At 42.6% G+C, this 25,647-nt stretch overlaps 2 protein-coding genes across 23 annotated transcripts in view; both read left to right on the top strand.

Annotated features, from left to right (window-relative positions):
* Nucleotides 1-18,116, top strand: part of LOC119436614 (calcium uptake protein 1 homolog, mitochondrial-like) — a 50,031-nt gene extending 31,915 nt beyond the window's left edge. For both annotated transcript variants that reach the window (XM_037703528.2, XM_037703527.2), the window contains 3 exons: nucleotides 3,085-3,193; nucleotides 15,612-15,701; nucleotides 16,520-18,116. In XM_037703528.2, the coding sequence (XP_037559456.1) occupies nucleotides 3,085-3,193; nucleotides 15,612-15,701; nucleotides 16,520-16,674 (354 nt within the window). In that variant the 3' untranslated portion in view covers nucleotides 16,675-18,116. The remainder of the gene's footprint in view (nucleotides 1-3,084; nucleotides 3,194-15,611; nucleotides 15,702-16,519) is intronic.
* Nucleotides 18,117-21,251: 3,135 nt separating this feature from the next.
* The window catches only part of LOC119436613 (histone acetyltransferase KAT6B), a 133,898-nt gene continuing 129,502 nt past the window's right edge, over nucleotides 21,252-25,647 (top strand). For 3 of the 21 annotated variants that reach the window (XM_049659168.1, XM_049659146.1, XM_049659170.1), the window contains exon 1: nucleotides 21,253-21,453. The gene's annotated coding sequence lies outside the window, so the exon portion shown is untranslated. Of the gene's footprint in view, nucleotides 21,454-21,491; nucleotides 21,640-21,995; nucleotides 22,189-22,226; nucleotides 22,607-25,647 lie in introns of those variants that run through there. The other 18 variants (XM_049659177.1, XM_049659158.1, XM_049659125.1 and 15 more) reach the window with 12 other exon arrangements.

The raw sequence follows: 25,647 nt of genomic DNA, 5'->3' as shown, positions 1-25,647 counted from the left end.
ATGGAACGAAAAATATTAGGCCTAACATTAAGAGACTGGAAGAGAGCGGTGTGGATCAGAGAACAAACTGAGATAGCCGATATTGTAGTTGACGCAGATAAAGTGGAGCTGGGCAGGCCATGTAATGCGTAGGATGGATAACCGGTGGACCATTAGGGTTACAGAATGGATACCAAGAGAAGGGAAGCGCAGTCGAAGACGGCAGAAAACTAGGTGGAGTGATGAAGTTGGGAAATTCGCAGGTGCAAGTTGGAATCAGCTAGCGCAAGACAGGGGTAATTGGAGATCACAGGGAGACGCTTTTGTCCTACAGTGGACATAAATATAGGCTGATGATGATGATGATGATCAGACACATTATGCACCTTTCATAAGAGGTGTAAAATTCGCTCGGAGCAGCTTGATTTGTGCAACCACAGTTTTTCTAACGTTGCACGTTGGGCTTGTTGGTGTAACATGATGGGAGGCAAAAGGCGTAGCGCATCAGAAACAGGACACTAGAGAAAGAAAACAGACAACACACACGTTTGGCGCTAACTTTCAACAACAAGTTCTTATTGCGGCATCACAGCATACATATATACCACCCTCTCGCCTGCAATAGAACACGTGCTCCGAGCAACCTGATAGCACATCTCGCTACAGAAAGGGAAGGAAGGGAAAAAAAAAATAATAATCATGCCATACGCATAAATTGCACCTGTTTTCCCGATAATGAAATGGATGATTTGCTGATACAAGACCCACTGAAGGTAGCGATGTGATTTGCCTCAATAATGAGCCTGGTCATCTCGTTTAGGCTTTTTCTTAGAATCGCATCGGGCAGATCGGGCGATGCCTTAATGATAGGCTACGTGAGCATAGTCGTAATGTGAAGAAAGAGCAAGCCGATGGTTTTCTTGCACAGCACTGCAAGAATTGCCCTTGCCGGCCCATTTTTGAAGATACGGCGATTCTAGGAAAAAAGCCTTAACGAGATGACCAGGCTCATTATGGAGGCATATCACATCGCTACCTTCGGTGGGTCTTGTATCAGCAAACCATCCATTTCATTATCGGGAAAAGAGGTGGAATTTATGCGTATGGCATGATTATTATTATTTTTTTTTCACTTCTTTCCCATTCTGTAGTGAGATGTGCTATCAGGTTGCTCGAAGCACGTGTTCTATTGCAGGCGAGAGAGTGATATGTATGTATGCTGTGATCCCGCAATAAAAACTTGTTGTTGAAAGTTAGTGCCAAACGTGTGTATTGTCTGTTTTCTTCCTCTTGTGTCCTGTTTCTGATGCGCGACGCCTTTTGCCTCCAACAGTTTTTCTGGTGTCAGCACTCGTGGAACTTATTTTCCACAATCATGTCCATATTAAAGATTATAAGTAAGTTGGTGGGAGATATGTATCATTGAGACCAAGGATTTCAAACATGGCTAGGAACAGTCTCAGTGACATGGCCAAATAGGCTTGTATATTGTCAAGAAGGAGCCAACTGCAACAAGCCTCGTGTGGAAATATCTTTCCAATATTTTCCTTGAGAAGTGCCCAGATGTTCCTACTCTTTGCACCCACTTTTTTTTATCCGCTACCTCTCATTCAATGATTCGGCTGCCACAGCTGGCAAACATTTGATACTTCTTCATTTAGACTTGCGTGCAACGCTTACAAGCTCCACCTCCCCCCCCCCCAACCCCCCCTGCTTACGCCTCAGCAACCACTCCAAAAAGGCGTTGGTCCCATGTTCGATCTCCAGAACAGGACAAATTTTTCTTCAACTGCAAAGCTTTCTTTCTGAGAAGCCTGTATAGGTTTCCTTAGTGCTTCATGCTGCATTCGGGTGGATGACAGTTTTTCTTATGCAACTGGAATAGTACATTTGGATAAGCCTCAGACATTTAAAAAATAGTTAATGTACAAGAACAAAATCTAGTTAAATACAGTGTGTCAGAAAGACACCTATGCACTTCAGAAGCTTGTTCAATATAAATCATTACCAGCAAAAACACCAAAAGAAGGGGATCTGCTACATGTACATACACGGTGTTTTCTTTTTTTTTATGGCAAATCAGCCTGCAAAGTGGAGGAAAGTTCATGAAAGGGAAAAAATTGTCATCCATCTGGCTGTGGCACAAAGCTATGGATTTCTCATATGGATTTCTCAGAAAGAAATCTTCGCAGTTGAAGAAAAATTTGTCCTGGTCTTGGATTCTTTATACTATATAGAGATTTTTTATGAAATGGCTATGAGCATAGTGATCGTTACAGTTTTGCAGAGGAGTTGTAAGGAGATGCAGACATACTTTGCCACTAATATAATGTGGGATTCAGAAAACTAACAAAATTTTTTTCACGTTTTAGTAGAACTTTGGGGGCACTTGTTTATATAGTGAATTTGGAGGCAGTCACATTTCAGTGCATCTCCCCCCCCCCCCCCCTTTTAATTTTTTTTAGATCTTGAAAATCGCACATAATTTCAAATATTTACCATTGCATTTCAGCATTCCATCCAGGCAATATCAAAACCGAGCACGCCGGGAGCTCAGGAAAGGCAGCTCCGCAATTGTGTTAGATGGAAATGCCCTGTGATGATGCGCTTGATGAAGTTTCAATGATGGCATGATGTGGCAAACATTGATACAGCATGTCGCCGCAGTTGCTTACCGGGAACCATATGAGTATCTCCCTCAACATGCAGCAGTTAAGACTGTTGTGCTTTTTGCTACATGAAGTAATGAAAAGTGAAGAGCTGTAGTGAATTGTTGCTAGGATCTGAGCATATACCCATAGGTCTTCCTGCACATTCTGCTCGGCAACATTGGATTTGAACATAGATTTTACTGATTTACATAGTTAATAAATGATACTTTGAATTTGAAAAACTTTAAGTTTATTTTGGTTCATTTACAAGAAAGCAAAATTGAGGTCATATCCTCATCTGTGGTATGGATGACAGTAATATTGTGCAATCTGTTTTCATTTTATATGTGACATTAATATTTTCTAGAATTCTTCATGGTTTATTTTTAAAAAAATTTTTTAGCAGTGATGTTTAACATTATGCGCATGCTTGCTTCCTTACACCTAATCACAGGGTATCAGTCTTGAAGACTATCTCCAGTTCTTCCACTTCCTAAGCAACATTACAGAAGTGGACACTGCACTGACGTTTTATCACATTGCAGGAGCTTCTATTGATGAAGGTATGTGTAAATTTTTAATAGATCTTGCAAAACTGAAATTCTGCTATAACCAGAAGGTGGTCCTGATAGTTGCAAGTTTGGGGAATTTGATAGTCATTTAATCTATGCTTGTGCATAGTGTATGGATGATCATATTGTGCGCTCAATTTTTTAAAGATAAATAGAGGGATGGAAGTGGCCAAGGGAGTTTTGGAGCAGCTCAGAGAGCAGCAAATTTGTCACTTTAGAGCAGGTTTGGAGCAGGAATTATCCGTTTTGGAGCAGCTTGGTAAAGCTCAACATGAGTGAAATACAGGCAGATCAAGAAAAAGTGTTCTAAATTTGACTTTGAACACTATTAAGTTACAACACATCTGTTCTGCAGAAGCCCGCGAGGTGGGGGAAAGTTCATGAAAGGAAAAAATTGTCATGTGTCTGACAAAGGAAACCCAAACAGGTTTCTCGGAAACCACTATTCAGTTACATACCGGATTTGCCAACTAGGAGTGGCCAAGAAAAAAAATAACTGAGGGCTTTACGTGAACAGCACTAATTATATGTTGATAGGAATTTGTTAATGCTAGTCAAGGGCTTTTTTTTTTAATATATATACTGCAATCCCCAAAAGGGATCATTGTGAATAATATTTAAGTTTAATTAACATTTATTAAAGTGTGCCTGAAACGGTTCAGACAAATTTTGTAGATGCGTAGGGTAAAGCTACAGTGAAACATTCGCACCACAATTTGTGTGAAGCGTCTCATATTAAGAGAGCTGTGCACGATTACAAGTTACCCTCCTCCATAGCCATGCTTTTTCTCCTCAACTCGTTCGCCGAGCGATCGGGGCTAAGCTCGGCCTTCACTGGTTCTGCGTCATGTTGTGACGTCGTGTCGTCTACTTCCGGTTCTCTTGGAGCCAGCGCGCGAAGCCTCTCCAACTTCTCTGCTCGCAGCCTGACCGTCGATCGCACGCGAGAGCTATCCAAGCAGCATGCGTTGCGAGCGCTCTGTCGCAGCGCCGAGCGTGTCTGGTATTCAGGTAACCGCAAGCGAGCTGGGTGTTTTGACGGATGGGTGTAGGCGTAAACTAAAGCCTCTCCATGCTAATATTGCTGTGATAAGGAGCTTCAGCGCAGACTGTACTAGTGGCCTGATCGGTCTGCATGCTCCAGCCACCTGGTGGCATGGAGCTTAGCCAGCCAAACAAATAGCTAATACAGTTAAACATGGCTATAACGAAATTGACCAATTCCCGAAAAACTTTGTTATAAAGAGGATTTTATTATATGCAGGTTCGGCACGAAAATTCGAAAAAGAAACGCTTACCGTATTTACTCGATTCTTACCGCTTACCGATGGCGTCATGACGTCGTATAAGGCCCGTTTATAGTCCGATGTTATTGGCGCGCGGGCCAGCGTCGTTTGCAGCCAGTCACACCACGCCGGTCGCTGTGCCTGCCGAAACACCATCTCCTCTATACTCCAACGCGCGCGCCGTCGGCTGTTATCTTCAGAGCATGCGCAGAACGATCCCAAGCCCGCGTGCCGCTTTGAGCGGCTGTCTGCGACCGTCGGCGAAGCGGCATGGGCGCCTTTATTTCTTCGCGCAGTCGGCGCGACCAATGCGCAAATGGGTAAGGAGCCAATTCGGCGCCGGGCCCATCGGGGCGCGTCGGAAGCTGCCGGTTACGCTGGCTGCCAACATGACGTAGCGTGTGCGCTCGCGCTCGCGTCACGTCGGACTATAAACGGCCCTGTAGTGTCACCTAGTGTCAGGTTAGTGAAGTGAAGCGCAGAGACTTGCGCAGTAACTAAAGAGTGGTGCTGCCAGCATGTTGAAAAAAAAAAGTTTTTTTTTTCTGCGGCAACATCAACTGGTAAAAGAGAGCGCCGGCTTGGCGAACTAGGCCAGCTGCAGCAAGCGGCAGGATCAGGTTTGAATGAAGGGAGGGGGAAAGTCACGCCTGTGGCGGCAAGATTGCCGGGTCGAGGGATGCAAGCCCGCCTCGCGCACGCTCGCACGCATGCACACGTGCGCTCGCTCTCGCCTCACAGTCGCCGTGAATTTGAGCGCGCCAAGCGCGCCGCCACCGCTTCGCATTCCGTCGCGGCGGAGAAGCTGCTTCCGGTTGCTGCTCGCACAAAAATGACAAATGTTGGGGCGCAAATCTCTAGGTTGTCGGCGGGGAAAATTCGTTATTTCGAGGGGGTCTCCCGCTGCCACTTTGTTACGTAGCGGTCTCAAATACATGTGCTTCTATGGAGTAACGGCGGGGAATAGAAAAACTTCGTTATATCCAGGAATTCGTTATATGGAGATTCGTTATAAGCAGGTTTAACTGCATTGCTGTAACCAAGTGTAAAACATTATAAACCTCTAGAAAAACAATGTGTTCACGATTACGCTCCTGCCAAAAATATACACCTGCAGCAAAGTAGAATACACTTGATTACTGCTACATTAGTTCTGTGTTTGGCTGAGCTCTGTGCCACCAGGTGGCTGCACCATCCAGGCCGTTCACGTTTGCACCTCCGCTCATCCCGTAAAACGCCCAGGTGCAGTCAGCTTGCGCTTGCGTTTACCCGAATACCGGACATGCGAAACACTATTGTGGTATATAGTAATCCTTTGGTGTATTATGATGGCCGCAAAAGCGTAGATGCTGGTGCCGATTGGATACTGACTGACAACCAGCGCTGCAGCCACTTCGCTCGCATGTTTGCCTTGCAGAGGGACACAATGTCGCAGCTTGACATGTCGCCGATCGCTACGTTTGCAGCCCACAATGCAAGGGCACACCATGGTGCTCGCGAAAAGACAGATCGAGACCAACGCAGACCGCAAAGCTCGCGTCAACACGGAGCATGTTGTAACACACAGACGACACTTGCTGTGTGACGGAAGTGCTTTCAAGAGTGTAGTGATACATTGTCCTTGTGCATTCTCTTTCTGTTACTTTCTTTTTATAGAAACAAATTAACTAACATTTCAACTATTATGAACAACATTTGTGCACCATAATGTTAGAAAAATTACCAATGATGCGCCCTGGGCAGACATTCGGAAGCTTGATTATTTAGGCTTATTCACTCATCCGCCACAAGCCCCTAAAGCCAGTGGAAAACGGTGACAAATAATTTGAATGCCAAATGATGGTTTATTAAGATTTTCAGACTCGATCTTGCGCAAGTCGTACCGTGAACATGGTTTCCGCGAATGCAATTTCTGTCGTTTGCATATTCTCCCACCTTTATAACTGCCATTTGGCCGCTAAATTTGACTAAAACTGAAACTTCACATCCTCAGCTTGCGATCTGCAGTGCCAAATTCTGATTTTGTGTGGTGTGGTTGTGCAGAAAAAAGGTAACCGAAGTCCCATTGGATATTTCTGGTCAAGAAGTTTAACGAAATCTAGCAGGTTGATTGTCGGCATGCTTCACTAACATCCTGGTAACCAGACGTGGTGTACGTGCATAATATGTTCAAACGTTGCACACATGGTGCTCATCCCTAACCAATGCAGATTTAACAATCGGGCGCACAAGTGAGCCGTAAAATGTATAACGAAACTGCTCAGCTATACACTGAACAGATCGTACTACTTATCATTGAGCTGAGAGCATGGGTTTCTTTCCCGACTGCTCCATAAAAAGAGCACAACTTCAAATGATCTTTAGTTGGACTAGCTGCATACTATGCAAATGCATAAGAATTATATAAAACATTCGTAATGGATTGTATAGCACAAAACACTTTTAATTTTCCTGCTGCCAAGATACAATGTGCCACCAAACACCCCCACACTGAAAGGATGCCGATGTTGAAATCGATTGCTTAGGCTTAGCTTCCAAGGCTAAACGCTAGCCAACACATGACTGTGTGGTTGCCACTGGACACGCACATCCCGAAGAATTTAGCGACTTCATTCGAAATTAGAGTTTTGTCGCAGGTGGGCACAGCTTGATGGTTCGGTGCAAGATGGTGCAGCACTTCCGGCCCTGTAAATAACACAAAGATAGGTAACGAGTCACAAGTTTACAGGTCAGCAAGGCAGTCCTGCCTTAAATGTCAGGACCCCACACATAATGATGGATTATGCTTGCTAACTGGTGCGTGTAGAACTTCGCCTGTAGAGAGTTTATACACCAAAAGCAGTGAACCCAGCTTGCTGCACCAAAGAGCCTTTCTCACAATTTCATGCGTCTTAAACACTAGAGGACTACCAAAACCATATATGCCACACCTTTGCTTCACACACCACGAACAGATTACACCACTTTGTAAACAAACCACACTCTATAAGACCACTTGATCTTTGCTTCGAAAAAATCTGCCAAGAATACGATGTCCTGAACGACGTGCTCTGTTGCCGAAAGACCAAAGAGACTGCCACCCCCATTGTATCATATTGCACATTTTTGTGAGTTTACTCATGCACATCACAAGAAAAAATAAACACCACATGAATACATATTACAAGATTTTTTTAGACTTTTAAGAAAATTAGAACTACATTGAATTTTACACTGACGGGTCGAAGACAGAAAACCATGTTGGAAGTGCAGTTATGTCTGAACACTGGGAAAACTGTTAGATTGCCACAGTTTGTTTCGGTTTTTACAGCTGAAGTATACGCCCTGTTTGTAGCTCTAGAGAAAATAGTAACGGAAAAATTATAAAGGCGGTTGTATACACGGATTTGCTAAGTAGACTAAAGGGCCCTCTATACAATATCAGAGTGCAAACCTCTTTCGGGTCACATTTTGAGGATGCTACGCAAATCTGAAAATCACAGTAAGGTGATTTGTCTCTTTTGGGTTCCTAACCATGTGGAAAGCCTGGGAATTGAAAAAGCAGATAAATGTGCATCAGGGGCAGCACGTGAAAGACTAACAAAAAAGAAGGTTTCATATGAGTAGTCTGCACTGCAGTCACCTCAAAGTGGAAAAAGGAATGGGACTTTAAAATAAAATAATGAACTGCAAATTGTCAAACCTATACTCAAGGAAAGGAAGACGTCTCACCACAAGAAACGCTTTATGGAAGTTATTGTATGTCACGTTCGTATAGGGCACACACACCTTGCCCACAATTTTTTATTTAGATGTGAAGAACAACCGGTGCGTAATAGATGCCAACAACCCCTTACCGTGAACTTATTTTATTAATGTGTCTGCTGCTTGAGTAGATAAAACAAAAATATTTTCATGAGCTTTGCAAAACACTTAAGCCACTTCATCCCTCTTTGACCTTATTGGGAAATGCACTTGTATCTATTGATGATGTTCTTTAATTTTTAAAGGCAAAAGGTTTTTTAAGTAAACGGTGAAGTAATGTTTTTGTTGGCTCAAGGGATTTTACATAGTTATACCATCTTGCCTTGTGGCTTGTACATAGCCTAGCTCTCTAGCACCCACCCTCGCACAGCCCCTGCACCTCCACAGCAGAGTTGCGGAGTGGGACCCTCCATTCCATTCCCACTCCATTCCAGAAAGTGGAAATCCCCATTAATTCCACTCGTTTTAACTCCTCGGAATGGTGAGAGTTAAATCATTCCCACTCCTGAAGTGGCTGAGCCGAACCATTCCATTCCTCTAATTCCTGTAAATGAAACGCTTTCTCTCTAATTGCTTACTACTAAAACCATATTTTTGAAGCCTTAACAACATTACAAATAATGTAATGCGCAATTTTTTTTGCACAAGGGTCATGTTTGTTGTCTGTTATTTATGCAATGTGTTATGCGTGTACTCTCTCTAATATCTACTGTTTTAAAGTGAAACCTTTTTTTCGAGTACTACCAGGCTTTCCTGACCGTGACTGGGTGCTGCTGTCTTGCCGGATAGCTCATACCGCACTTAAAAAAAAACTGAATTACTGCCCTATGATGGGATCGAACCTCAGTCCTCCAGCACGGCAGCCTGATGCTCGAACCATTAGACCACTATTAATAGCCTGTATACTTCTGTTATGCCAATGCCAACTAGCTCTTTTGAGATGATTGCCATGTGTTTCACATTGCGTAGCACGGGTGCACGATAGCACTTGCACACACTTTAGTTTCCTTTATACCAAAGACGCAAGAATGAAATGGGCAAATTTATAGCATTTGATTCATGAAAGCTTCACTACACATAGAAAACAAGATGTGCATTGGATATGCATAATTCTTTTAAAACAAGCATTTTGTGAATTTTGATTTCTGCGATAATCTCTCTTCCTATGTGCTGTGAAAAAGATCACAAGTCCTCGAAAGAAGCATTGCACAAACACTCGGTTGGTAGAGCACATGCCTGGTCGATACAGTACCCATACATAAGGAGCCTTATTTCACAAACACATATGCAAGATGTGTACTCAACATAATTGCAGGTGTAATAGGACTAGACAAAAAAATACATAAATTTTATTGTCTTGCTTGTTAAAAAGCGACAACAAACATATGTTGGCTGCGCGGGTTAGAAGTCGCAAATATATGATGTGATTGCAAAATATATTCAGTTATTGTGATCAAAATATCTCTAAAACATGTAAATTTTATGTGAAAGCCTGAATTGCGGTCCCCTTTTTCAAAGCCCCTGCCTTCTTACATCAAAAAACTTCTTCAAAACCATAATTTCCAAAATGGTCTAATAATCAAGGTTTTATAAGTGAAATTACATCTCGTCGCGTTTACGCAGTTTTTCTTCAACTTAGGATTAAGCCAAACATGATCAATTTCTGACATCATGGTGCACGGATTTTTCAAATGTCTACTATTGTCTACAGCTGCCAACTTGTGACTGCTGAAGTTAGCTTCACTTCATCTGCATACATGTTAGGCGGTTCATGACCACATCTAATGTTGTGACACAAGCAAGGCTTGCTTTCTAAATACGACCCATCATTTCCAAAAATCTGTAATTCGTGCAGAACTCATTCGCTTAAAGTAAAGCAGAAAATAATCTTGCACCTTTGTGTATGCCATGCATCCAGCTAGATTATTCCATCACTTTGAGGACTAACATAAAAGTGAAACGCATTGATATGTTTCGCAGGGCGATCTTTTTTGTTTTTCATCTTCTGGCATAATAACGAGCACCATCTATTCCAGGCCACCTCTCTCACCTTCTGTTATTGCTCTTTCTGGATGCTCAACAGTGTGCCAAAAAACGTGATGTGCATTCCAAATCACCGTGACTCGTTCGGGGTACAACAATTTGCGACATCGTTTTTGACCTCTATCTTTGTGTCGTAGATCAAGTATGCTCTTGCTGAACCAAATCATATTTCTCAACAAATGAAGTTGCTGTCTAAGCACTTCATTCTTGTAATGCAGAAAGGTCTCCATGTCCCCAGAAGTGTAGAATGTGCAGAATACAGTGTTGTTTATAATTACTGTGGCAGCTATAGTCAGTCACCCATAGGTAGACAAAAAAAAAAAGAAAAAAAAACTTCTGTGGCAGATAGCATAATTCTAGTCAGTGAGCTTGGATTACTTGCACAAGAAATGAAAATGCATATTGAACTAATTAACAAAAGTTAACTAATTAACTTTTTTAATTATGTACTTGACACGGCACTCATTGCAATTTATGAAGTGTAGCCAGTGCGTCTGCAAGGCGCATCCACTTGAAACTTTCAGGATGACACCAGTTTCAAGATATTCATTCTCAAAGTGTGTGACAAAATATGTGGGTGTTCCAGTTACTTTTGTGCTTCAATGCTTAAAACGGCGGTTTGTTTAAAAAACATGTATATAAACCATTTATATAAACCATGTATATAAACCATGTATATAAATGTGTTCATTGAAACAATTAAATAGTTTGTAGTTTGCGCGTCTGTCCTTGCCATATAGTGACAAGGGCTGAGGTAATTTGGTTAACTTTTTTCTTTTTTAACCCCAACATAATATACACAGTGCGTCTACTAAATTTCAAGACTGGCAACACTGTAAGATATCGGTGGAGCCACCAAGTGGTTATTGTATGTAGCTTTTAGTGCCGAGTGCGTTGTGTGAAGAATTCACGAATTTATGTTCCACATTTTGTGAGTTACAGTGATTTCAGTGAACTGCGCTTTGTTTGTTCACCATGGATAGTAAAGTGGAGTAGAGAGTAGCCATCAAGTTTTGTGTAAAACTTGGCAAAACAGCCATGGAGACCATAAACATGATTCAAACAGATTACAACAATGATGCTCTTTCTCGAGCGAACATTTTTGTATGGCATTGTCGTTTTCGTGAGGGTCGGGAGACGGTCACGGACGGCCTTAGACCTAGCTGTCCGGCAACCATTTGAACTGACGAAAATGTTGAATAAGTACGGCAAAAGGTGGCTGAAAATCGTTGTCAGTCCCTCACGATGATTGAGGAAGACCTGAACATTGGTAAGGATGTTCAGAAGATCGTGGAACAAGACCTACAGAAGAGGAAGGTTTGTTCCAGATTTGTACCTCACAGTCTGACAGCAGAGCAAAAAGAAGACCGGGTGTCTTCGTGTCAGGAGTGGGTCCAACTTGCTGAAAATGAGCCAGAATGGTTTAAGAAAATCATACCTGGTGATGAATCACTCTTCCACGCTTATGATCCTGCCACAAAGAGACAATCAGCAGCATGGGTGGGGAAGAATTCTCCACGGCCAAAAAAACTCCGCATCCAGAAGACAATGCTAGTGGTGTTTTTCGACTGGCAAGGTGTTGTGCATAAAGAATTCATTCCAGAAGGACAAACTATGAATGCTACAATGTACAAAGACATTTTAGCACACTTACTGCAGAGTAAGGGGTTCGTCAGGAAATGGTTCATTCGGGTGACTGACTCTTGTTGCATGACAATGCACCGTGCGACAGAGCTATTGAAGGACAGACATTTTTAGCGAAAAAAAAAACAAAAAAAAAAAAACAAACAAAAAACAGGTGACATGTTTCAACCATCTGCTCTACTCACCTGACCTGGCCCCAGCAGACTATTTCTTCTTTCCAAAGGTCAAAATGATGTTGAAAGGAAAACATTTTGATTCAGTTTTGGACATCCAAATGGCTGTGACGAAGGAACTGAACACTATCAGACAAGAGGACTTCCAGAAAAGGAATACAGAAACTATACAGCCGTGCAATTACCTGTATACAACAAGGAGGGTATATATTGTAGGTTAGCAGCCAGTCAAGGTAATTCTCTTCTGCATTATTTTCTGATGATGCCAGTCTTGAAATTTTGTAGACACACTGTGTTTGGCCTTTTCATAGTTCATAGTTTCTGTGTTAAACTCCAGCACTGTTTGCTGTTCTTCGAAGAGTTGCCAGATGAATCAACGTGTTTATGCAAAGCAGGCGGTTATGTGAGGCTGTGTGTGACAACAGAAGCAAGACGATGGCGACGGCATGATGGTAGTTCTTTTTTTTTTTGCTGATGGGAATAAACATTGCGACACCTGTTTTGTTATCACCTGGGTCAATTCCAAACATGGTGCAATGTCGCACATTGTCTTCGTAGCGTTGCAAGCTACGAGCAAAGAATTGGGGAACATGGGCCTATTCCGAAGGTGCTGCAGTGTAACACAGCGTCTCAAAGCGTTAGCTGCCATGAAGCAAGAATTGAAGAAACTGGCGTGTTTCCGCTCGTGATGCTAGGGAAGAACAGTAAAAATTGTCTGTGGCCAAATGGGAAGTGGCGTGTGTGCATGTGCTCTAGCTCGTGCTACGTCACGCGACGCACGCTCCAATTGTCTCAAAGCGCTACGTAGTTGGTGTTGCCATGAAAGGAACGTGCGTGTGATTGTGGCCTAATGGTTAGGGCATTGAGCTGCTGTGCTTAGAGTCCGAAGTTTGATCCCATCATAAGACACTTGAATTTTTTTTTTATTGAAACGAGGCGACACAGAAACCTACCTACTGCAATGTGCTTGGGATGAGCCAAAGAATGCTTTGCATTAAAATGTGTCAACGCATTGACTGTTGTAAAGAGTAGGATCAACTGGTACTTGGAGCTTTATTTAATGCACTAAAAAGTTGAGGTGGGTATTCGCGCCATCTCACGTACATGAACCAAGGAACCCAATAGTTTTTCATGTCTTGATTGCAACCAGCATGTAATGTAATAAGCAGAAATGTAATCTTTAAGCATTCGTAAATGAGTACCAACCCTTTGCCAGATCAAGGAGTTGCTCAAGTGTTACAATCTTTAATATTATGGCATCCCTAACTATGTACTATCACCATGGAAAGAAACGCGAACAGCGGAGCGCGTGGCCGAAGCATAACTGAAGGTATAGTGCGCGCCGTCCTGTCATCACCATTGACAGGTGGGCACATCCAGTTTGATCGCGCTGTGCGATGGTGCGCCCCTATCCTGCAATATCTTCGTTTCTGCTTCTCTTTTATTTGAAAACGATGAAAGGTGACGGCACAGTAATGATGACAGCGCAAACTGTACTAGCGCGATGAAAAGAAACGCGAAACGCGGAAAGCGTGGCTTTTAGCACGGAATATTGGCAAGGAAAGCTTATCATCTGCCAGTCATATCTGACACTCGGAACGCACACACGGTGCCAGAACAAGATTCTAGCGCTACGATGGTGCCGACTGAAAAAAGTGACAGCCATAGCATATGGGAGTCGGACCCATATCCTCGCACTAGCGCTGACTGTGCCAAAAGCCACGCTTTCCGTGGTTCGCGTTTCTTTTTATCGCGATAGTACAGTTTGCGCTATCATCATTACTTTGGGGAGTCACCTTTCATCGTTTTCAAATAAAAGAGAAGCAGAGCAGAAACAAAAATTTCGCAGGATAGGGGGCACACCACCGCACAGCGCGATCAAACCGGATGTGCCCGCTTGTCAATGGTGATGACAGGACAGCGCACTATACCTTCAGTTATGCTTCGGCCACGCGCTCTGCTGTTCGCGTTTCTTTCCATCGCGATAGTACCTGGTGCTTTGTTCCTGTTCTAAGTTGTTCTAAAATACCAAGATTTTATGGTTTTGGTGTTTTTTAATTTTAACTGAAAACCACAAACCTTATCTTATGCCTATTAGGCATATTGTTTCCAAATTGCTTGTGCTAATACTTTCACGGTTAGGCTGTTACAGAGGCTTTTTTTTTTTTTTTTTGGTCGATTTCAGAGGACATGCACCTCAGAGATCCATTTTCGTTAATAATAAAGCGGACTGGATGAAATTGATACAAAACATAGTGTATAATATACTGTTTTCGAATGTGTCTTTAGTTTCTTAATATGTTATCTGGGTATTTTTCTCTGCTCCCAGAAAGTGGGGAAGTATGGTCTCTTATGCAACGTTGGGGCTTCATATTAGGCCTAGGATTGTGTTATAAAATTGTCTATATTGCATCTTATAGACAATTTATTGAAAGTAAGCTAGAAATTTCTTTTCTTGTCATTCTATTAGAATTTTAAAAGTTGTTTATCTCAATGTTGTAGTTATTGAAAACATTTATGATTGGTTTGGTATATTGCTGCATATTACAATACAACCTAGATACTTGCATTCTACAAATTATCGTGGATGTGCATCCTATATTTGGCTGAAATTGAGTCACATTAAGTGGTACAAGAATTTTTGTGCACAAGCAGTAAAAACAGCCGAAGACAAAAAAAAAAAAGAAGGAAATCACAAAGTTGAAAGTTTATACACATTCTTATTACTATTGCAGATAATCAGTTAACATGAAATTTGCCTAGAATGTAGGCTAGTCTTTCCAGAAGAAGATTAAAACTTTGAAATTCTGCGTCTGCGCAGGTGATACCCTCAGAACCCCTACGAGCTTCCTCTAAGTCTTTGTGGCTCTCGTTCAACTGCATGATGGCTATAGAAGTGGCCATATCTCCGCAACAGTGCATGAAGCAAATCTTGCTTTTGGGCACAACAACCAAACCTTGCTGTCGAGAGAATCGGATGCATTTTAGATTTTGCTTAAAACACAGCAAGACAGCAGCTTTTCATCTGTCAGCCTTTACTATGCAAGAAGCTTGACCTTCGCCTGAGAACTGGTGGAAATTGGAGAATGAGCTGTTGTCGACTCAGCCAATGCTAGTGCTTGCTTGTACTTACACCAGGAAAACTCAGCATCGAGCTAAAACTTGTGGTTGCAATCCTCATCGAAAAATGAAGCTCCTACAGCTACAATGCCTCAATTAAAATAACTTTTCAGTCTTTTGGTTGGAAAAATGCATAGATTTCTTTTGCAAATGAGCATATATAGATTGAATTATAATATTGCAACCAAAATCTGAAAAATTATTTTTAAAAAGAAAAACACAAATTTTCTACTTGCATCTTTCCTTAAGATGCCTATGCTAAGGCACAGTGCCATAAATGTCATAGCTGCTAATGGGTCATGTAAAGAAGTCTAGAAGTTCAGATACATACTGTTTCTTTTTTTGTGTTTATGTGCTGAATAAAAATTGGTACTGCTTTTTGCTCTTTCTTTTTTCAAGCTACCTTGAAACATGTGGCGAGAACTGTTGCTCATGTGGACCTCAGAGACTATGTCATTGATGTCATCTTCACTCTATTCGATGAAAACTGTAAGTACATCATGTTGTCTTATATACTACCATAATCACATTAGGTATAAAAGCTTTGATTGCCCGAAGTTCTAGGTTTCAGTGGACAACAGATTATTTGCATAATGAGTGTGTTGTTCTGGATAATGGCTACCTTCTGTAACGGTATTAAGGCTTTTTAAACGCTAATTACACAGGGTGTCCCAACTATCATGCACCAAGATTTAAAAATATGCAAATGCCACGTAGTTGGACAGAACCAAGGTGATGATGTTTGCTGTCGCTTGGAGATACTCAGATTATTTTTTGCATTCTGTCTAATTACATAATTAGTCTTAATCAATTAACTTCTAAAATATTATAATTAGATGAAAAGTGTCAATGAGAAAATTGTAGAGCAACATGAAAAACTCCCGGTACAGCTTTCTGTTGCTCAATACGTGCTACGTAAAAGTGTTTTTCCGACCGTGAAAGAAGCCCGCGAATACACCCAAAGTGCCTCGAGCGGCCAGTCGCACGGCAATTTTGCGTGTTTCGCAAGCTTCTTTCACTCTCGGAAAAACACTTTTATGTAGCACATATTGAGCAACAGAAAGCTGTACTGGGAGTTTTTCATGTTGCTCTACAATTTTCTCATTGACACCTTTCATCTAATTATAATAATAACAATACCAGTCATACTACGTGTATATTCATGAGCTTAAATAATGAGCTGTTGCATTTACGGCATTGATTACATCATACCCAAAGTCTGATGAAAAGAACACAATTGATTTAGCAAGACAATACAGGTTGCGTAGTGTGCAAGTTATCTTCAAATAATCTTGCTTGCTTTGCAGTGGATGGTCAGCTAAGCAACAAAGAGTTTGTCTCAGTGATGAAGGAACGCCTTCACCGTGGTCTTGAAAAGCCAAAGGACACAGGATTCGTAAAACTCATCAACTCTGCATGGAAGTGTGCAAAGTTGAAAAAGCCAGTGCTTCTCGACATATAATAGAGGCTCGGTTTCGTGTGTGGCTTTATATAATTCACTGTTTTTAGCTTGTGACAGTTGCTTACAGCATTACCAAATAATCTTCCCTGAATATGAATGCATGCTCCCTTTTGAGTGCTTCCTCTTGTGGAAGCATTTGGTAGCGAGAGCTCTGTTGTGAAATATTTTTTTTCCTGATGAAATGATTTGTTAGTCAAAATTCTGAAAGTAACTTCTGATTGGTTTTAAGTATGCTATCTGCAAGAATTATGTAGTGTATCGGAATGTTGTTCTGAAATGGTTTGACCAAAAAAGCTGTTTCTTGTTAAGATAGAAAGTAAAGAGAAGCTACATCCAACAGTCCAATTTAGCAGTGCCCGAGTACAGTCGACTCCAGTTAATTTGATTTTGTGCGACCTTAAGATTTAGTTGAATTAGCAAACAGTGGCAAAGGAACCAATTCAAATCTTTTACTTGCTTTAAGTAGTCTGCAATGTCTTTTTGCTTCTTGCTCTTGAAATGCAACTCAACTAGCATGCAGTGATGAGCACTTACATATTTAAATGCTGCTTCAGCATCAGACTGAAAAAGAAAAATTCCACAACGGGGTTGAGCCCAGCCTCAACATCAACTGCACTCAGTGGCTCCAGTGGGGCACTGTCGGCAACATTGTCATTGTTGCTCTCAATCACTACAGTCTGCATGTGCTGTCATATTGCTATGTTGTCGTCCTTCAGTGGCGTTGTGCAGTTCCCACACGAACGCCATGCTGAACGGACAAAGCAGACTGCTGAATATGGGAGCATGACAGGTCACGAAACAAGCGGGAACGGATGGCTTCATGGGCAGTACGAGCACCAAACACTACTAGGTGAAAATAAAACAGCTTCATGCCTATGAAAACAGTAGCACCGTCTGCAAAATTTCTGGTGTTTTCAAGCTTTTAGTACTGTTGCATGCATGAGGAAGTGTCAGTGGGGGTTGAATTAACTGAAGCAGCATGCTATCGCATTCAAACTAAATGGGGTTTTCACCCATAGCACTGTATGGTTTCTAGCTGGGATTTGCCAGTGCATACGGATTAAGTGAAAAGTCAAATCAACTGAGGTCAAATTAACAGGAGTCTACTATAATTTTTTAAAGCAGGAAACCAAAGGGATATTTTTCAGAAAGGCACGGTCCTGCAAGCTGCAACACTGACTTGATAGTGACCCCTCTGTTATCATATTCAGGGCCTTCCCGGAGGCCCCATATACCTGAACTGTGCAGAATACCCGTCCCTAGAGCATGGTGCCCTCACATTCAACACAAAACAGTAGTCCGCATTCTCCACCTTACCCTCCAGTTACTGCTGGCACTCGTTCAGCAAGTTAAAGACATGGTCAAGAACTAGGCTGTGACCAACCAACTGTAGGTGAATGTTGGACATTGGTGTGATAATAAAGTTTCTCTCTTGCCTCAGATCAATGAGTCAACTTTTCGTTGTTATAGTAGCTCACATTTACAAATACCACCAGTGATTGTACGAAATGCATATTGTCAATGACAGTCTTAAATCTCACTTTATAGTTAGTACCCTATGTTCACTAATTTCATCAGTGCCTGTGTAACTTATGCATATAGAAAGACAAATGTAAAACTCTTTCTCTGTGCTTGAAATTTTTGCTCATGATAAGACTGTACTGCGATATCTTGCCATCAGGAGCCTACATCTTTTAAAATACAGTTACTGGAAAAAGTGTTGCTTTTGGTCATTTGTTTTGCTTTCATGCAGACAGGTCAAAGTCGAGCAGTTCCACTTGTGGTGAAGTTAACATAGGCCCCGTGAGAGGGTTGTGCTGCATGAGCACAGCATAAATGATTGCAAAAACGTGCTGGGTAAACAAAGTTTTTTCGTACCAGGAAACAGGCGGTGGCCTGGCGCCTCCTGCAAACAAACATGTATCCAAACACGGTGGCCTGCAGCAGATTCTATCCAGGGCAATACAACGATCAATGCAAATTATGTAAAGGTAGGGCGGATCTGCCACATATTCTATGGGCATGCTCGAAGGCGGCTCCTTTCGAGGGCCGCAAAATTCAAAACCGGCAGCAGTGGGAGACCTTTCTGCTCAGCTCAGACCAGCAAGACCAGGTCTGGGCCGTCTGCTAGGCGGAGGGAGGCTGCGTCCGCTCTCGTGAATTGCTGGCACCATTAAAGTTGAATCTCTCTCTCTCTCTCGTACCCTGCATTAGCTAGGTTGTTGTCATGTACAGCCATTCTGTTCAGCAGCGTGCTGTAGAGCGAAGAACGACATCCTAGTCAATAACCAGCTATAACCACTAGGTTTGAGACAATGCTTGTGTTTGGGGACTGACACACAAGATATATAGTATTAAGCACCATGCTCTCAATCTAGCAGGTGCTGTGGGACTACATTTCACTTTGGGCTGCAGTGCACTGCCACATGTACTGTATGCAAATTTTAGCTATTTCTAAGAAGATTTGGGTGCGCCATAGCAATATATATGTTGGAATCAGTGAATACTAACTGCAGCTTGATGCTATATATACTAGCGCAGCGACTCCAATGGCACATGATTAAAATGTTAAGCAAGCATAATGACTACTTCGCGAGTTCTAGCTTGAAATGGCAATTTGACTAGCACCTACAGTCGTCGTCTATATAGTAGAAAACGGCGATTTTTTTTTTTTTTTTTTTTTTTTTTTTTTTTTTTTTTTTTTAGCGATAACTCGCGATGCATGCGTACACGTCTAGGAACTCGGTACATAACAGTCAAGTTTACTGTTAAACTTTTCGTATCGTTGAACACTTTATGGAGTGCATGTGGGTGCAGCCCCTACGGGCGTTCGAAAAAAAAAAAAAAAAAAAAGTGTCCCCTTTCATACTGATTACGACTGTACACATACGCTTACCGGAGGTGCCTGCCTCAAGGGAGCCCGCATTTTGGTCGATTCGCCGTGTTTCGATGCGAAAAGGCTCTGAAACGTGCGAGCTCGCCTAGGCGAAAAGACATCGGCGACGCCGATCGCCTAGCTCAGCCTCGAAAAAACGTCACCGTCGTTACTGCGCGTCTGGCTGCCATTGGCTGGTTGAACAAGCAAAACATCAGATTCTACCGTTTTCCTTCAAGGCCTCACGACGACGGCGCGCTGGATAACGGTTCGTCGCGCTCGGTAAGCGAAATGGAGGACCGAAATAGCCAGGCATGGCTGGTGATCATTCCAGACTTAACAATTCTAAGTTTTGCAAATGCCAACGGGCGCACAATTCACAACCCCACTACGCCACAGGTTAGAAGTTGAATGTGCTCATCCTTGACCAAAAGCCAGCACGTTGAGAAATAGTATTGATTACAGCACATCGATTCGCGAGGCGAACAGTACGGCGAGGCGATAGGTACGTTAAAGCTTGCATGTTCTGGCTAGACAGATGGCCAAGTTACGTATCTTCGCGAACACGTAACGAGAGGCGCTCTAAACGAAATGTTTGAACCCAGGCTCTATGTGCGTGTGATCGTGTATACATCAATATCGCTGCTCTACGTGGCTAGTTTACCTATCTTCGTATGCCGATTCGCCTTTATCAGCACAACACACTAACGTACCACAAGGAGCATGGTGACATCGAATAACCTCGGTTCTTCTTTTTGTGCTCGCACTACGTGTTTCGACTGCGCTTTGAGTGCAACTTAACGCCAAGTGTTCGCTGCAGTGAACGCTGGAAATGCGACGTACATCGTAATATTGCACTAATGTATCTAAATATCAGTCCAAAGCGCGTACAGTAAAGGCCATTCACACTTGCGACTAGGCGAGGTCGCGCGACCGATTGCGACTGGCGACTAGAAAGCTACTCGAGACGAACGATGTTCACACTGACAAACGCGACCTACGAGTCGCTAAACCGAAATGTCTCGCGATATGGCGTTCACGTCTGCTTGAAATGTCATCGCCGCGTAAAATAAGCGTCAGCGTATACGGACGTCCTGTTCCTTCGCATCTGATAGGTTCAGCTGTTCTGCGACTGCGGTCGCGCGACTGAAAAATCGAGCACTGAGCGACTGGCCTGAAACGGTCGCACAAGCGACCATTTGCGACTGGCCGCTTTGGTCGCGCGACCTCGCCTAGTCGCAAGTGTGAAAGACAAATACTCTTGAGAATGCCCGACTTTCGGCGCATTAACTACACGAAGCAACATCGTTTTTATTTTACATTGTTTACTTTTTAGACACGCCTAGATATAAACTAGTTAGTGCACAAAATATCGTTAGCAAAACAGGAACTCAGCCGCAAATACAAGTGACGTGTTTGAATCTTATATGTACAGTGTATTAGAAGAGTACACTGTACTTATATGTAAATAGCTTAGTCGGCGAACATCAGATCCCACCTGTGATACCGCACCAGACGCATGCATTTTTGTCCTGCAAGCATTGCTACCCGTGTCGCTAAGACGCCATGGCGTTTTCAACGCTTACGAAATGATCATCGGGCATTACACCTTATCATACAGTACAGCTCCCTCATAGAATAAAGAACCGCTCCCTGCTCCTGAAAAGCGAAACCACCACTGGCAGAAAAGAAAACCTAGCAAAACACCGGCTTCGACGGCCGCGCGAGAAAATGTCTACGGTAGCGCTAACTTTTCCCCTGGTGCCGGGAAAGGAACATCAATGGCCTCGTTTTGATTTCTGATCAGCCATATTTTCATTGGCTGTGTTTTTACTCGAAATACATTTGATTTACGTGTGGGTCTCCTCTGTTATACTTCTGCGTAGATTCAGGAATCGTCAGAGGTAAGTCCACCGTTGTTCGTTTTGCATGCGTTGTGAGGAAAGCCCTAAAAATAACTGGCAAACACGGGCGACACGGTCCGGTCCGCTGCGCTCGCGGGTCGATGTTCGCGGGTTTTATGTCATTATTTGTTCCTATGAAGGCACCTGATGTGAAGATTTGCAGTACAACTCAGTCGCATTTTTCAGGTGAGCCTGTGGAAATTTTTTTATGTAACTTGAGCTGTGTCGCCAACCTCTAACATTTAACCACTCCACATGACTGTTACCACTGTGTTCTTTGTCCGCCATTTTATTGTTTAAGCCGCTATGATCAGCTCGAAATCTTGTGATTCGGCTAGTTAGTAAATAAATGTAGCAACTGTGAACTCATAAACATGCACCTAGTTCTGCTTCCTTATCTGTCACTGACAGGAATGTCGATGGCACGATTCTGAGGCCGGGCTTGACTCGAAAGAAAATGGTTGGCGCTTTCTCTGCCGTTACTCAAATTAAGCCTATTCGTTGCTGCGCTGTTTTTCAGCTTTTCGTTGCGACCAGCGCGAGAACGACAGGGAAAAAAAATAAAAGTGAGAGGGGAAGCGACGTTTCGTGTCATTGAAATTGTGTGTCGCTGTGGGTTGCCCGTCGTCCATCTTCGGTCGGTGGTGTGTACTGAAATGTGTGGCCTGAGTGACTAGGTTTCGAGACCTCGGGGGAGAAAAGAACTCGTTCGGTTCTCTTGCGTTTGACGTGCAGGTTCGTTTGAATACCAATAGAGCCGTGGCTGTCTTTTGGGCGGCAGGTGGTAGCGGTTGTAGCGGCGCGGATTAGTGAACGACGGGTAGCGTGTCCCTGTCATTCGCGGGTATGCGAGCGTACGGAATCCGCGATGGCATCTGGCGTTTCGAGGGTCGAGGTATAGCTTGCCGACGGCTAAGCGCGACTTCTCGGGAGACCTTCGAGCTCGCTTCCGTGCGGATGGATCGATTTGTCGCTGGCGGTTTCGAAATGTATCAGTTTGAAACACGTCTCTACGAGCGCTTTTGTCTACGCTAAACGGCGCTGACCCCACTGCGTTTCGCTTGCGCGTCGCTCAAAGACACTGGTATTCCGGCGCCCTTTTTCCTTCGTACAAGTTATATAAAGACCATGTCGGTGGTGAGAACATGTGTTGGTGAGTGCCTGAAAGTTCTATTTTTCCCGTAAGGATTCACTTGCCGATAATGTTATCACTATCGCTTTGCCGGGCGTGTCTTTGCTTTTGAAGTCTGCTAGATTGCCGACCATTGAGTTGTTTCATGTCATCACCCTTTCTTGCCGATGTCTTCACTGCGCAGTTTTCCTCTGTAATGACAAACCACGCGTCACATTTCCCTCCCGCGAGGCTTCTGCGCAGTTCTGTCATATTAGACTCGCTTCCTGCATGTTTCTTTGTTGGGAGGCTGGTCTATTCTTTTTGATCATTATTTTGGAAAGCTCCGTCATCACCTGTGAAGCAACTGCACAATCGTGCGGGTGTTAATTGCCCTGTTGTCTTCGAAATCAACGTGATACGTTAACTCGCGTTAAGTGCTGCTTGTTTTTCCATATGCCAATGCGAAACATGCGATTAGAGTGTACAGTCAGCATCTTGCAGTGTTTTTACGAGATTTCTTCGTACACATAGTTCTGCAGTGGAAAAAGCAGCAACTTTTGCTGCTGGTTTTTCGCACGCGAAATGCAATGTTGTACATTTACTTATTGTGACCAAAGTCCTATGGGTAATGTATTCCTAAGGGCGATCTGCAATAAGTGGTTGATTGAAAATGTGACGTGAGCAAATCTACAGTTAGCGATCATTCATTCACAAAACCTGGCAAGGAGCATTAATGCTTAAAGTATGCCATGCTGCTTTTTCTTTTTTTGTGGCGCTGTGGTCATGCCTACTAGCGAAGCAGCAGTTCCGCAACTATTTACTTCTAGTTTGCGAGGGTCCTGCAATATGAAGGTGCCAAATACTTGCATCGTTTGTAGCATCAGCGTGTCTCAAGAATTTGCATTATTGTGCTCATAAACTTGTGCTAAGATCTTCGTTTCTTTACTCTCCATAAGGTCGGAAGTAAAAGTGAGGTCAAAATATTCCTTTCTTGGTTTGACATTCTTTGACCAACTTAATTACATGATTATTCCGTGATCGCTTTATCCGTCATGGTATAGGTCTGTAGTTTCTTTCGCAGTCTTTTAAAGAATACTGACCTGATATTTTCGACGGTTAAAATGTTTTGCATTAAATTAAGGTCCGAGACTTCTAAGCTCTAAAAATACCGGCGAGCCTTAGACTACCCTAATTCATTTAATACAATAGCTTCTACATTCAGTTTCGGTTTCGTTTCGCGGGATTCGATTGTGATGTCATGACGCAGGAGGCACTTGGGAGCAGGACATCGCGACGCTTTGACGCTCGCGCGGTCGTCTGCTATGCTGCTACATCGGGCCTCACAACGAGTAGCAGTAGGAGACGACCGAGCGAGCCGGAGTGAGTGCCATAGCGTCGTGATGTCCTGCTCCTACGTGGCCACCTCCGCGAAACGAAACCGAGACTGGTTGTAGAAAATATAATGCGATAAATGAATGGGAGTGCTCTAACGCTCACCAGTATTTTTATAGAGTTTAGTGCTCTGGCACAGTCATATAATGCAAAAACAAGCTAAGAGTAGAAAATAATTTGCCAATACTTTGTTATTTTAGTCAGTTAACATCGCTTGCTATTGGTGCATGTTGGTGAAACTGTTTTCAAGTGCGGAATATGCATTTGTACTCTAAACAGGTGTGCTGAAAATACAAATTGTGCAAAGTGGGGATCCGCATGGCTTGGATACACTGGTAGTAAAGTCCCAAGCTGCAGCATGCCAATGCTATTCCTTTTTTTTTGAAGGCAGTCATGTGTGTCCTGTTATTAAAGCTTGTGGATTCAAGGTTTGTGAATTGGACTGGTTGATACATTTTGAAAACGAGATTATGCAGTGCACTGATGTTGAACATAGTAAGGTGGCAAAGACATAAGCCTTGTATGTATATGTCCCCTTACTGTGACCTGTTCTATCATGCTGTTGGTTTTCCCAGACAGAGCTTCTTTCCTGCACTTCTCTTAATTATACTGAAAGCTGTGGGTACTGCTAGTAGTGTGTGGATGTTATGAACTTTAGTGGTAGGTTAGTATTATTACTGCTTTTGGTATGGGCTGCAGCAGTGTTATTGACTTTATGCAACTGCTAAAGAAGTAATTTGCTTTCTATTGTCATGGCTCCTTGAGTCACTCTCACAACATTTTAAAATGTTGGTATTCATGATGTGTACAGGGCTGCCATTCACCCTGTAATGGGGCGATCTCTTAGATTTGTTGTTAGCAGTGGTATGCACTAGTTCATGAATGCAAGTATTTTCTTCATTTTATTGCTTGTATTTTTTTGTTGAAGTTTGTTTTTACAATTAAAACTCTTGTAACAGCAAACATGACATCCTGATTATGACAGTTGTCTTTTTATGAAAAACTTAATAAGGAAATGTTGCTGCATATACGATGCTACGAAATCACCAGTATTAATTACAATTTCTCTTATAAGGCACAGCCAAACGGCATGCTATTCACATCAGGTACGTGACAACTGTGTGTGTAAAGTACTATAATTGTGCTTTAAATTTACAGCCATAGTTTATTTGCTTGATTTTATTTATTATTTTTATTAAAAGCTTTATATTTTAAAAGCTTTTTTTTTCTTGATGAAATATGCCTGAAGGCTGCTTCAATTTAAAGAATTCTGCCTTCGTAGATGTAGCAAAGCCTTAGAATGTCAAGCTTCATTATTTAATAAAAGAGCGGTTACATGCTGTTTGGGGCATAGCAGTATGGTGGAAATACTTGCACTTCTGCTATACAGCTCATAATGTTTTTCAGGAAACTTTGGAAAAAATTTTCTGAAATATTAATATTGTCTTGCCTTTAACAAAACATGTGCATATGTTCTGTCATAATTGCACTAATTATAAACTCGTGCGCACATGTTACACAGTAGGGGTGGCCACCTTGCTTGCCTACACTGAAGCTGACAATGGCATTTTTTATATCACATTTTGCTGCTTGCTTGCTGCTAGTCAATCAACACAAGCTGTTTATGCTGAGGTTTTACAGTCGCTGTAATCTTGCTTTTCTGAACAGCATTGCTTCAAGACTAAACA

Source organism: Dermacentor silvarum, chromosome 1, assembly GCF_013339745.2.
Source record: "Dermacentor silvarum isolate Dsil-2018 chromosome 1, BIME_Dsil_1.4, whole genome shotgun sequence".
Lineage (NCBI taxonomy): Eukaryota > Metazoa > Arthropoda > Arachnida > Ixodida > Ixodidae > Dermacentor > Dermacentor silvarum.
This window is presented reverse-complemented; position numbering and strand designations above follow the sequence as displayed.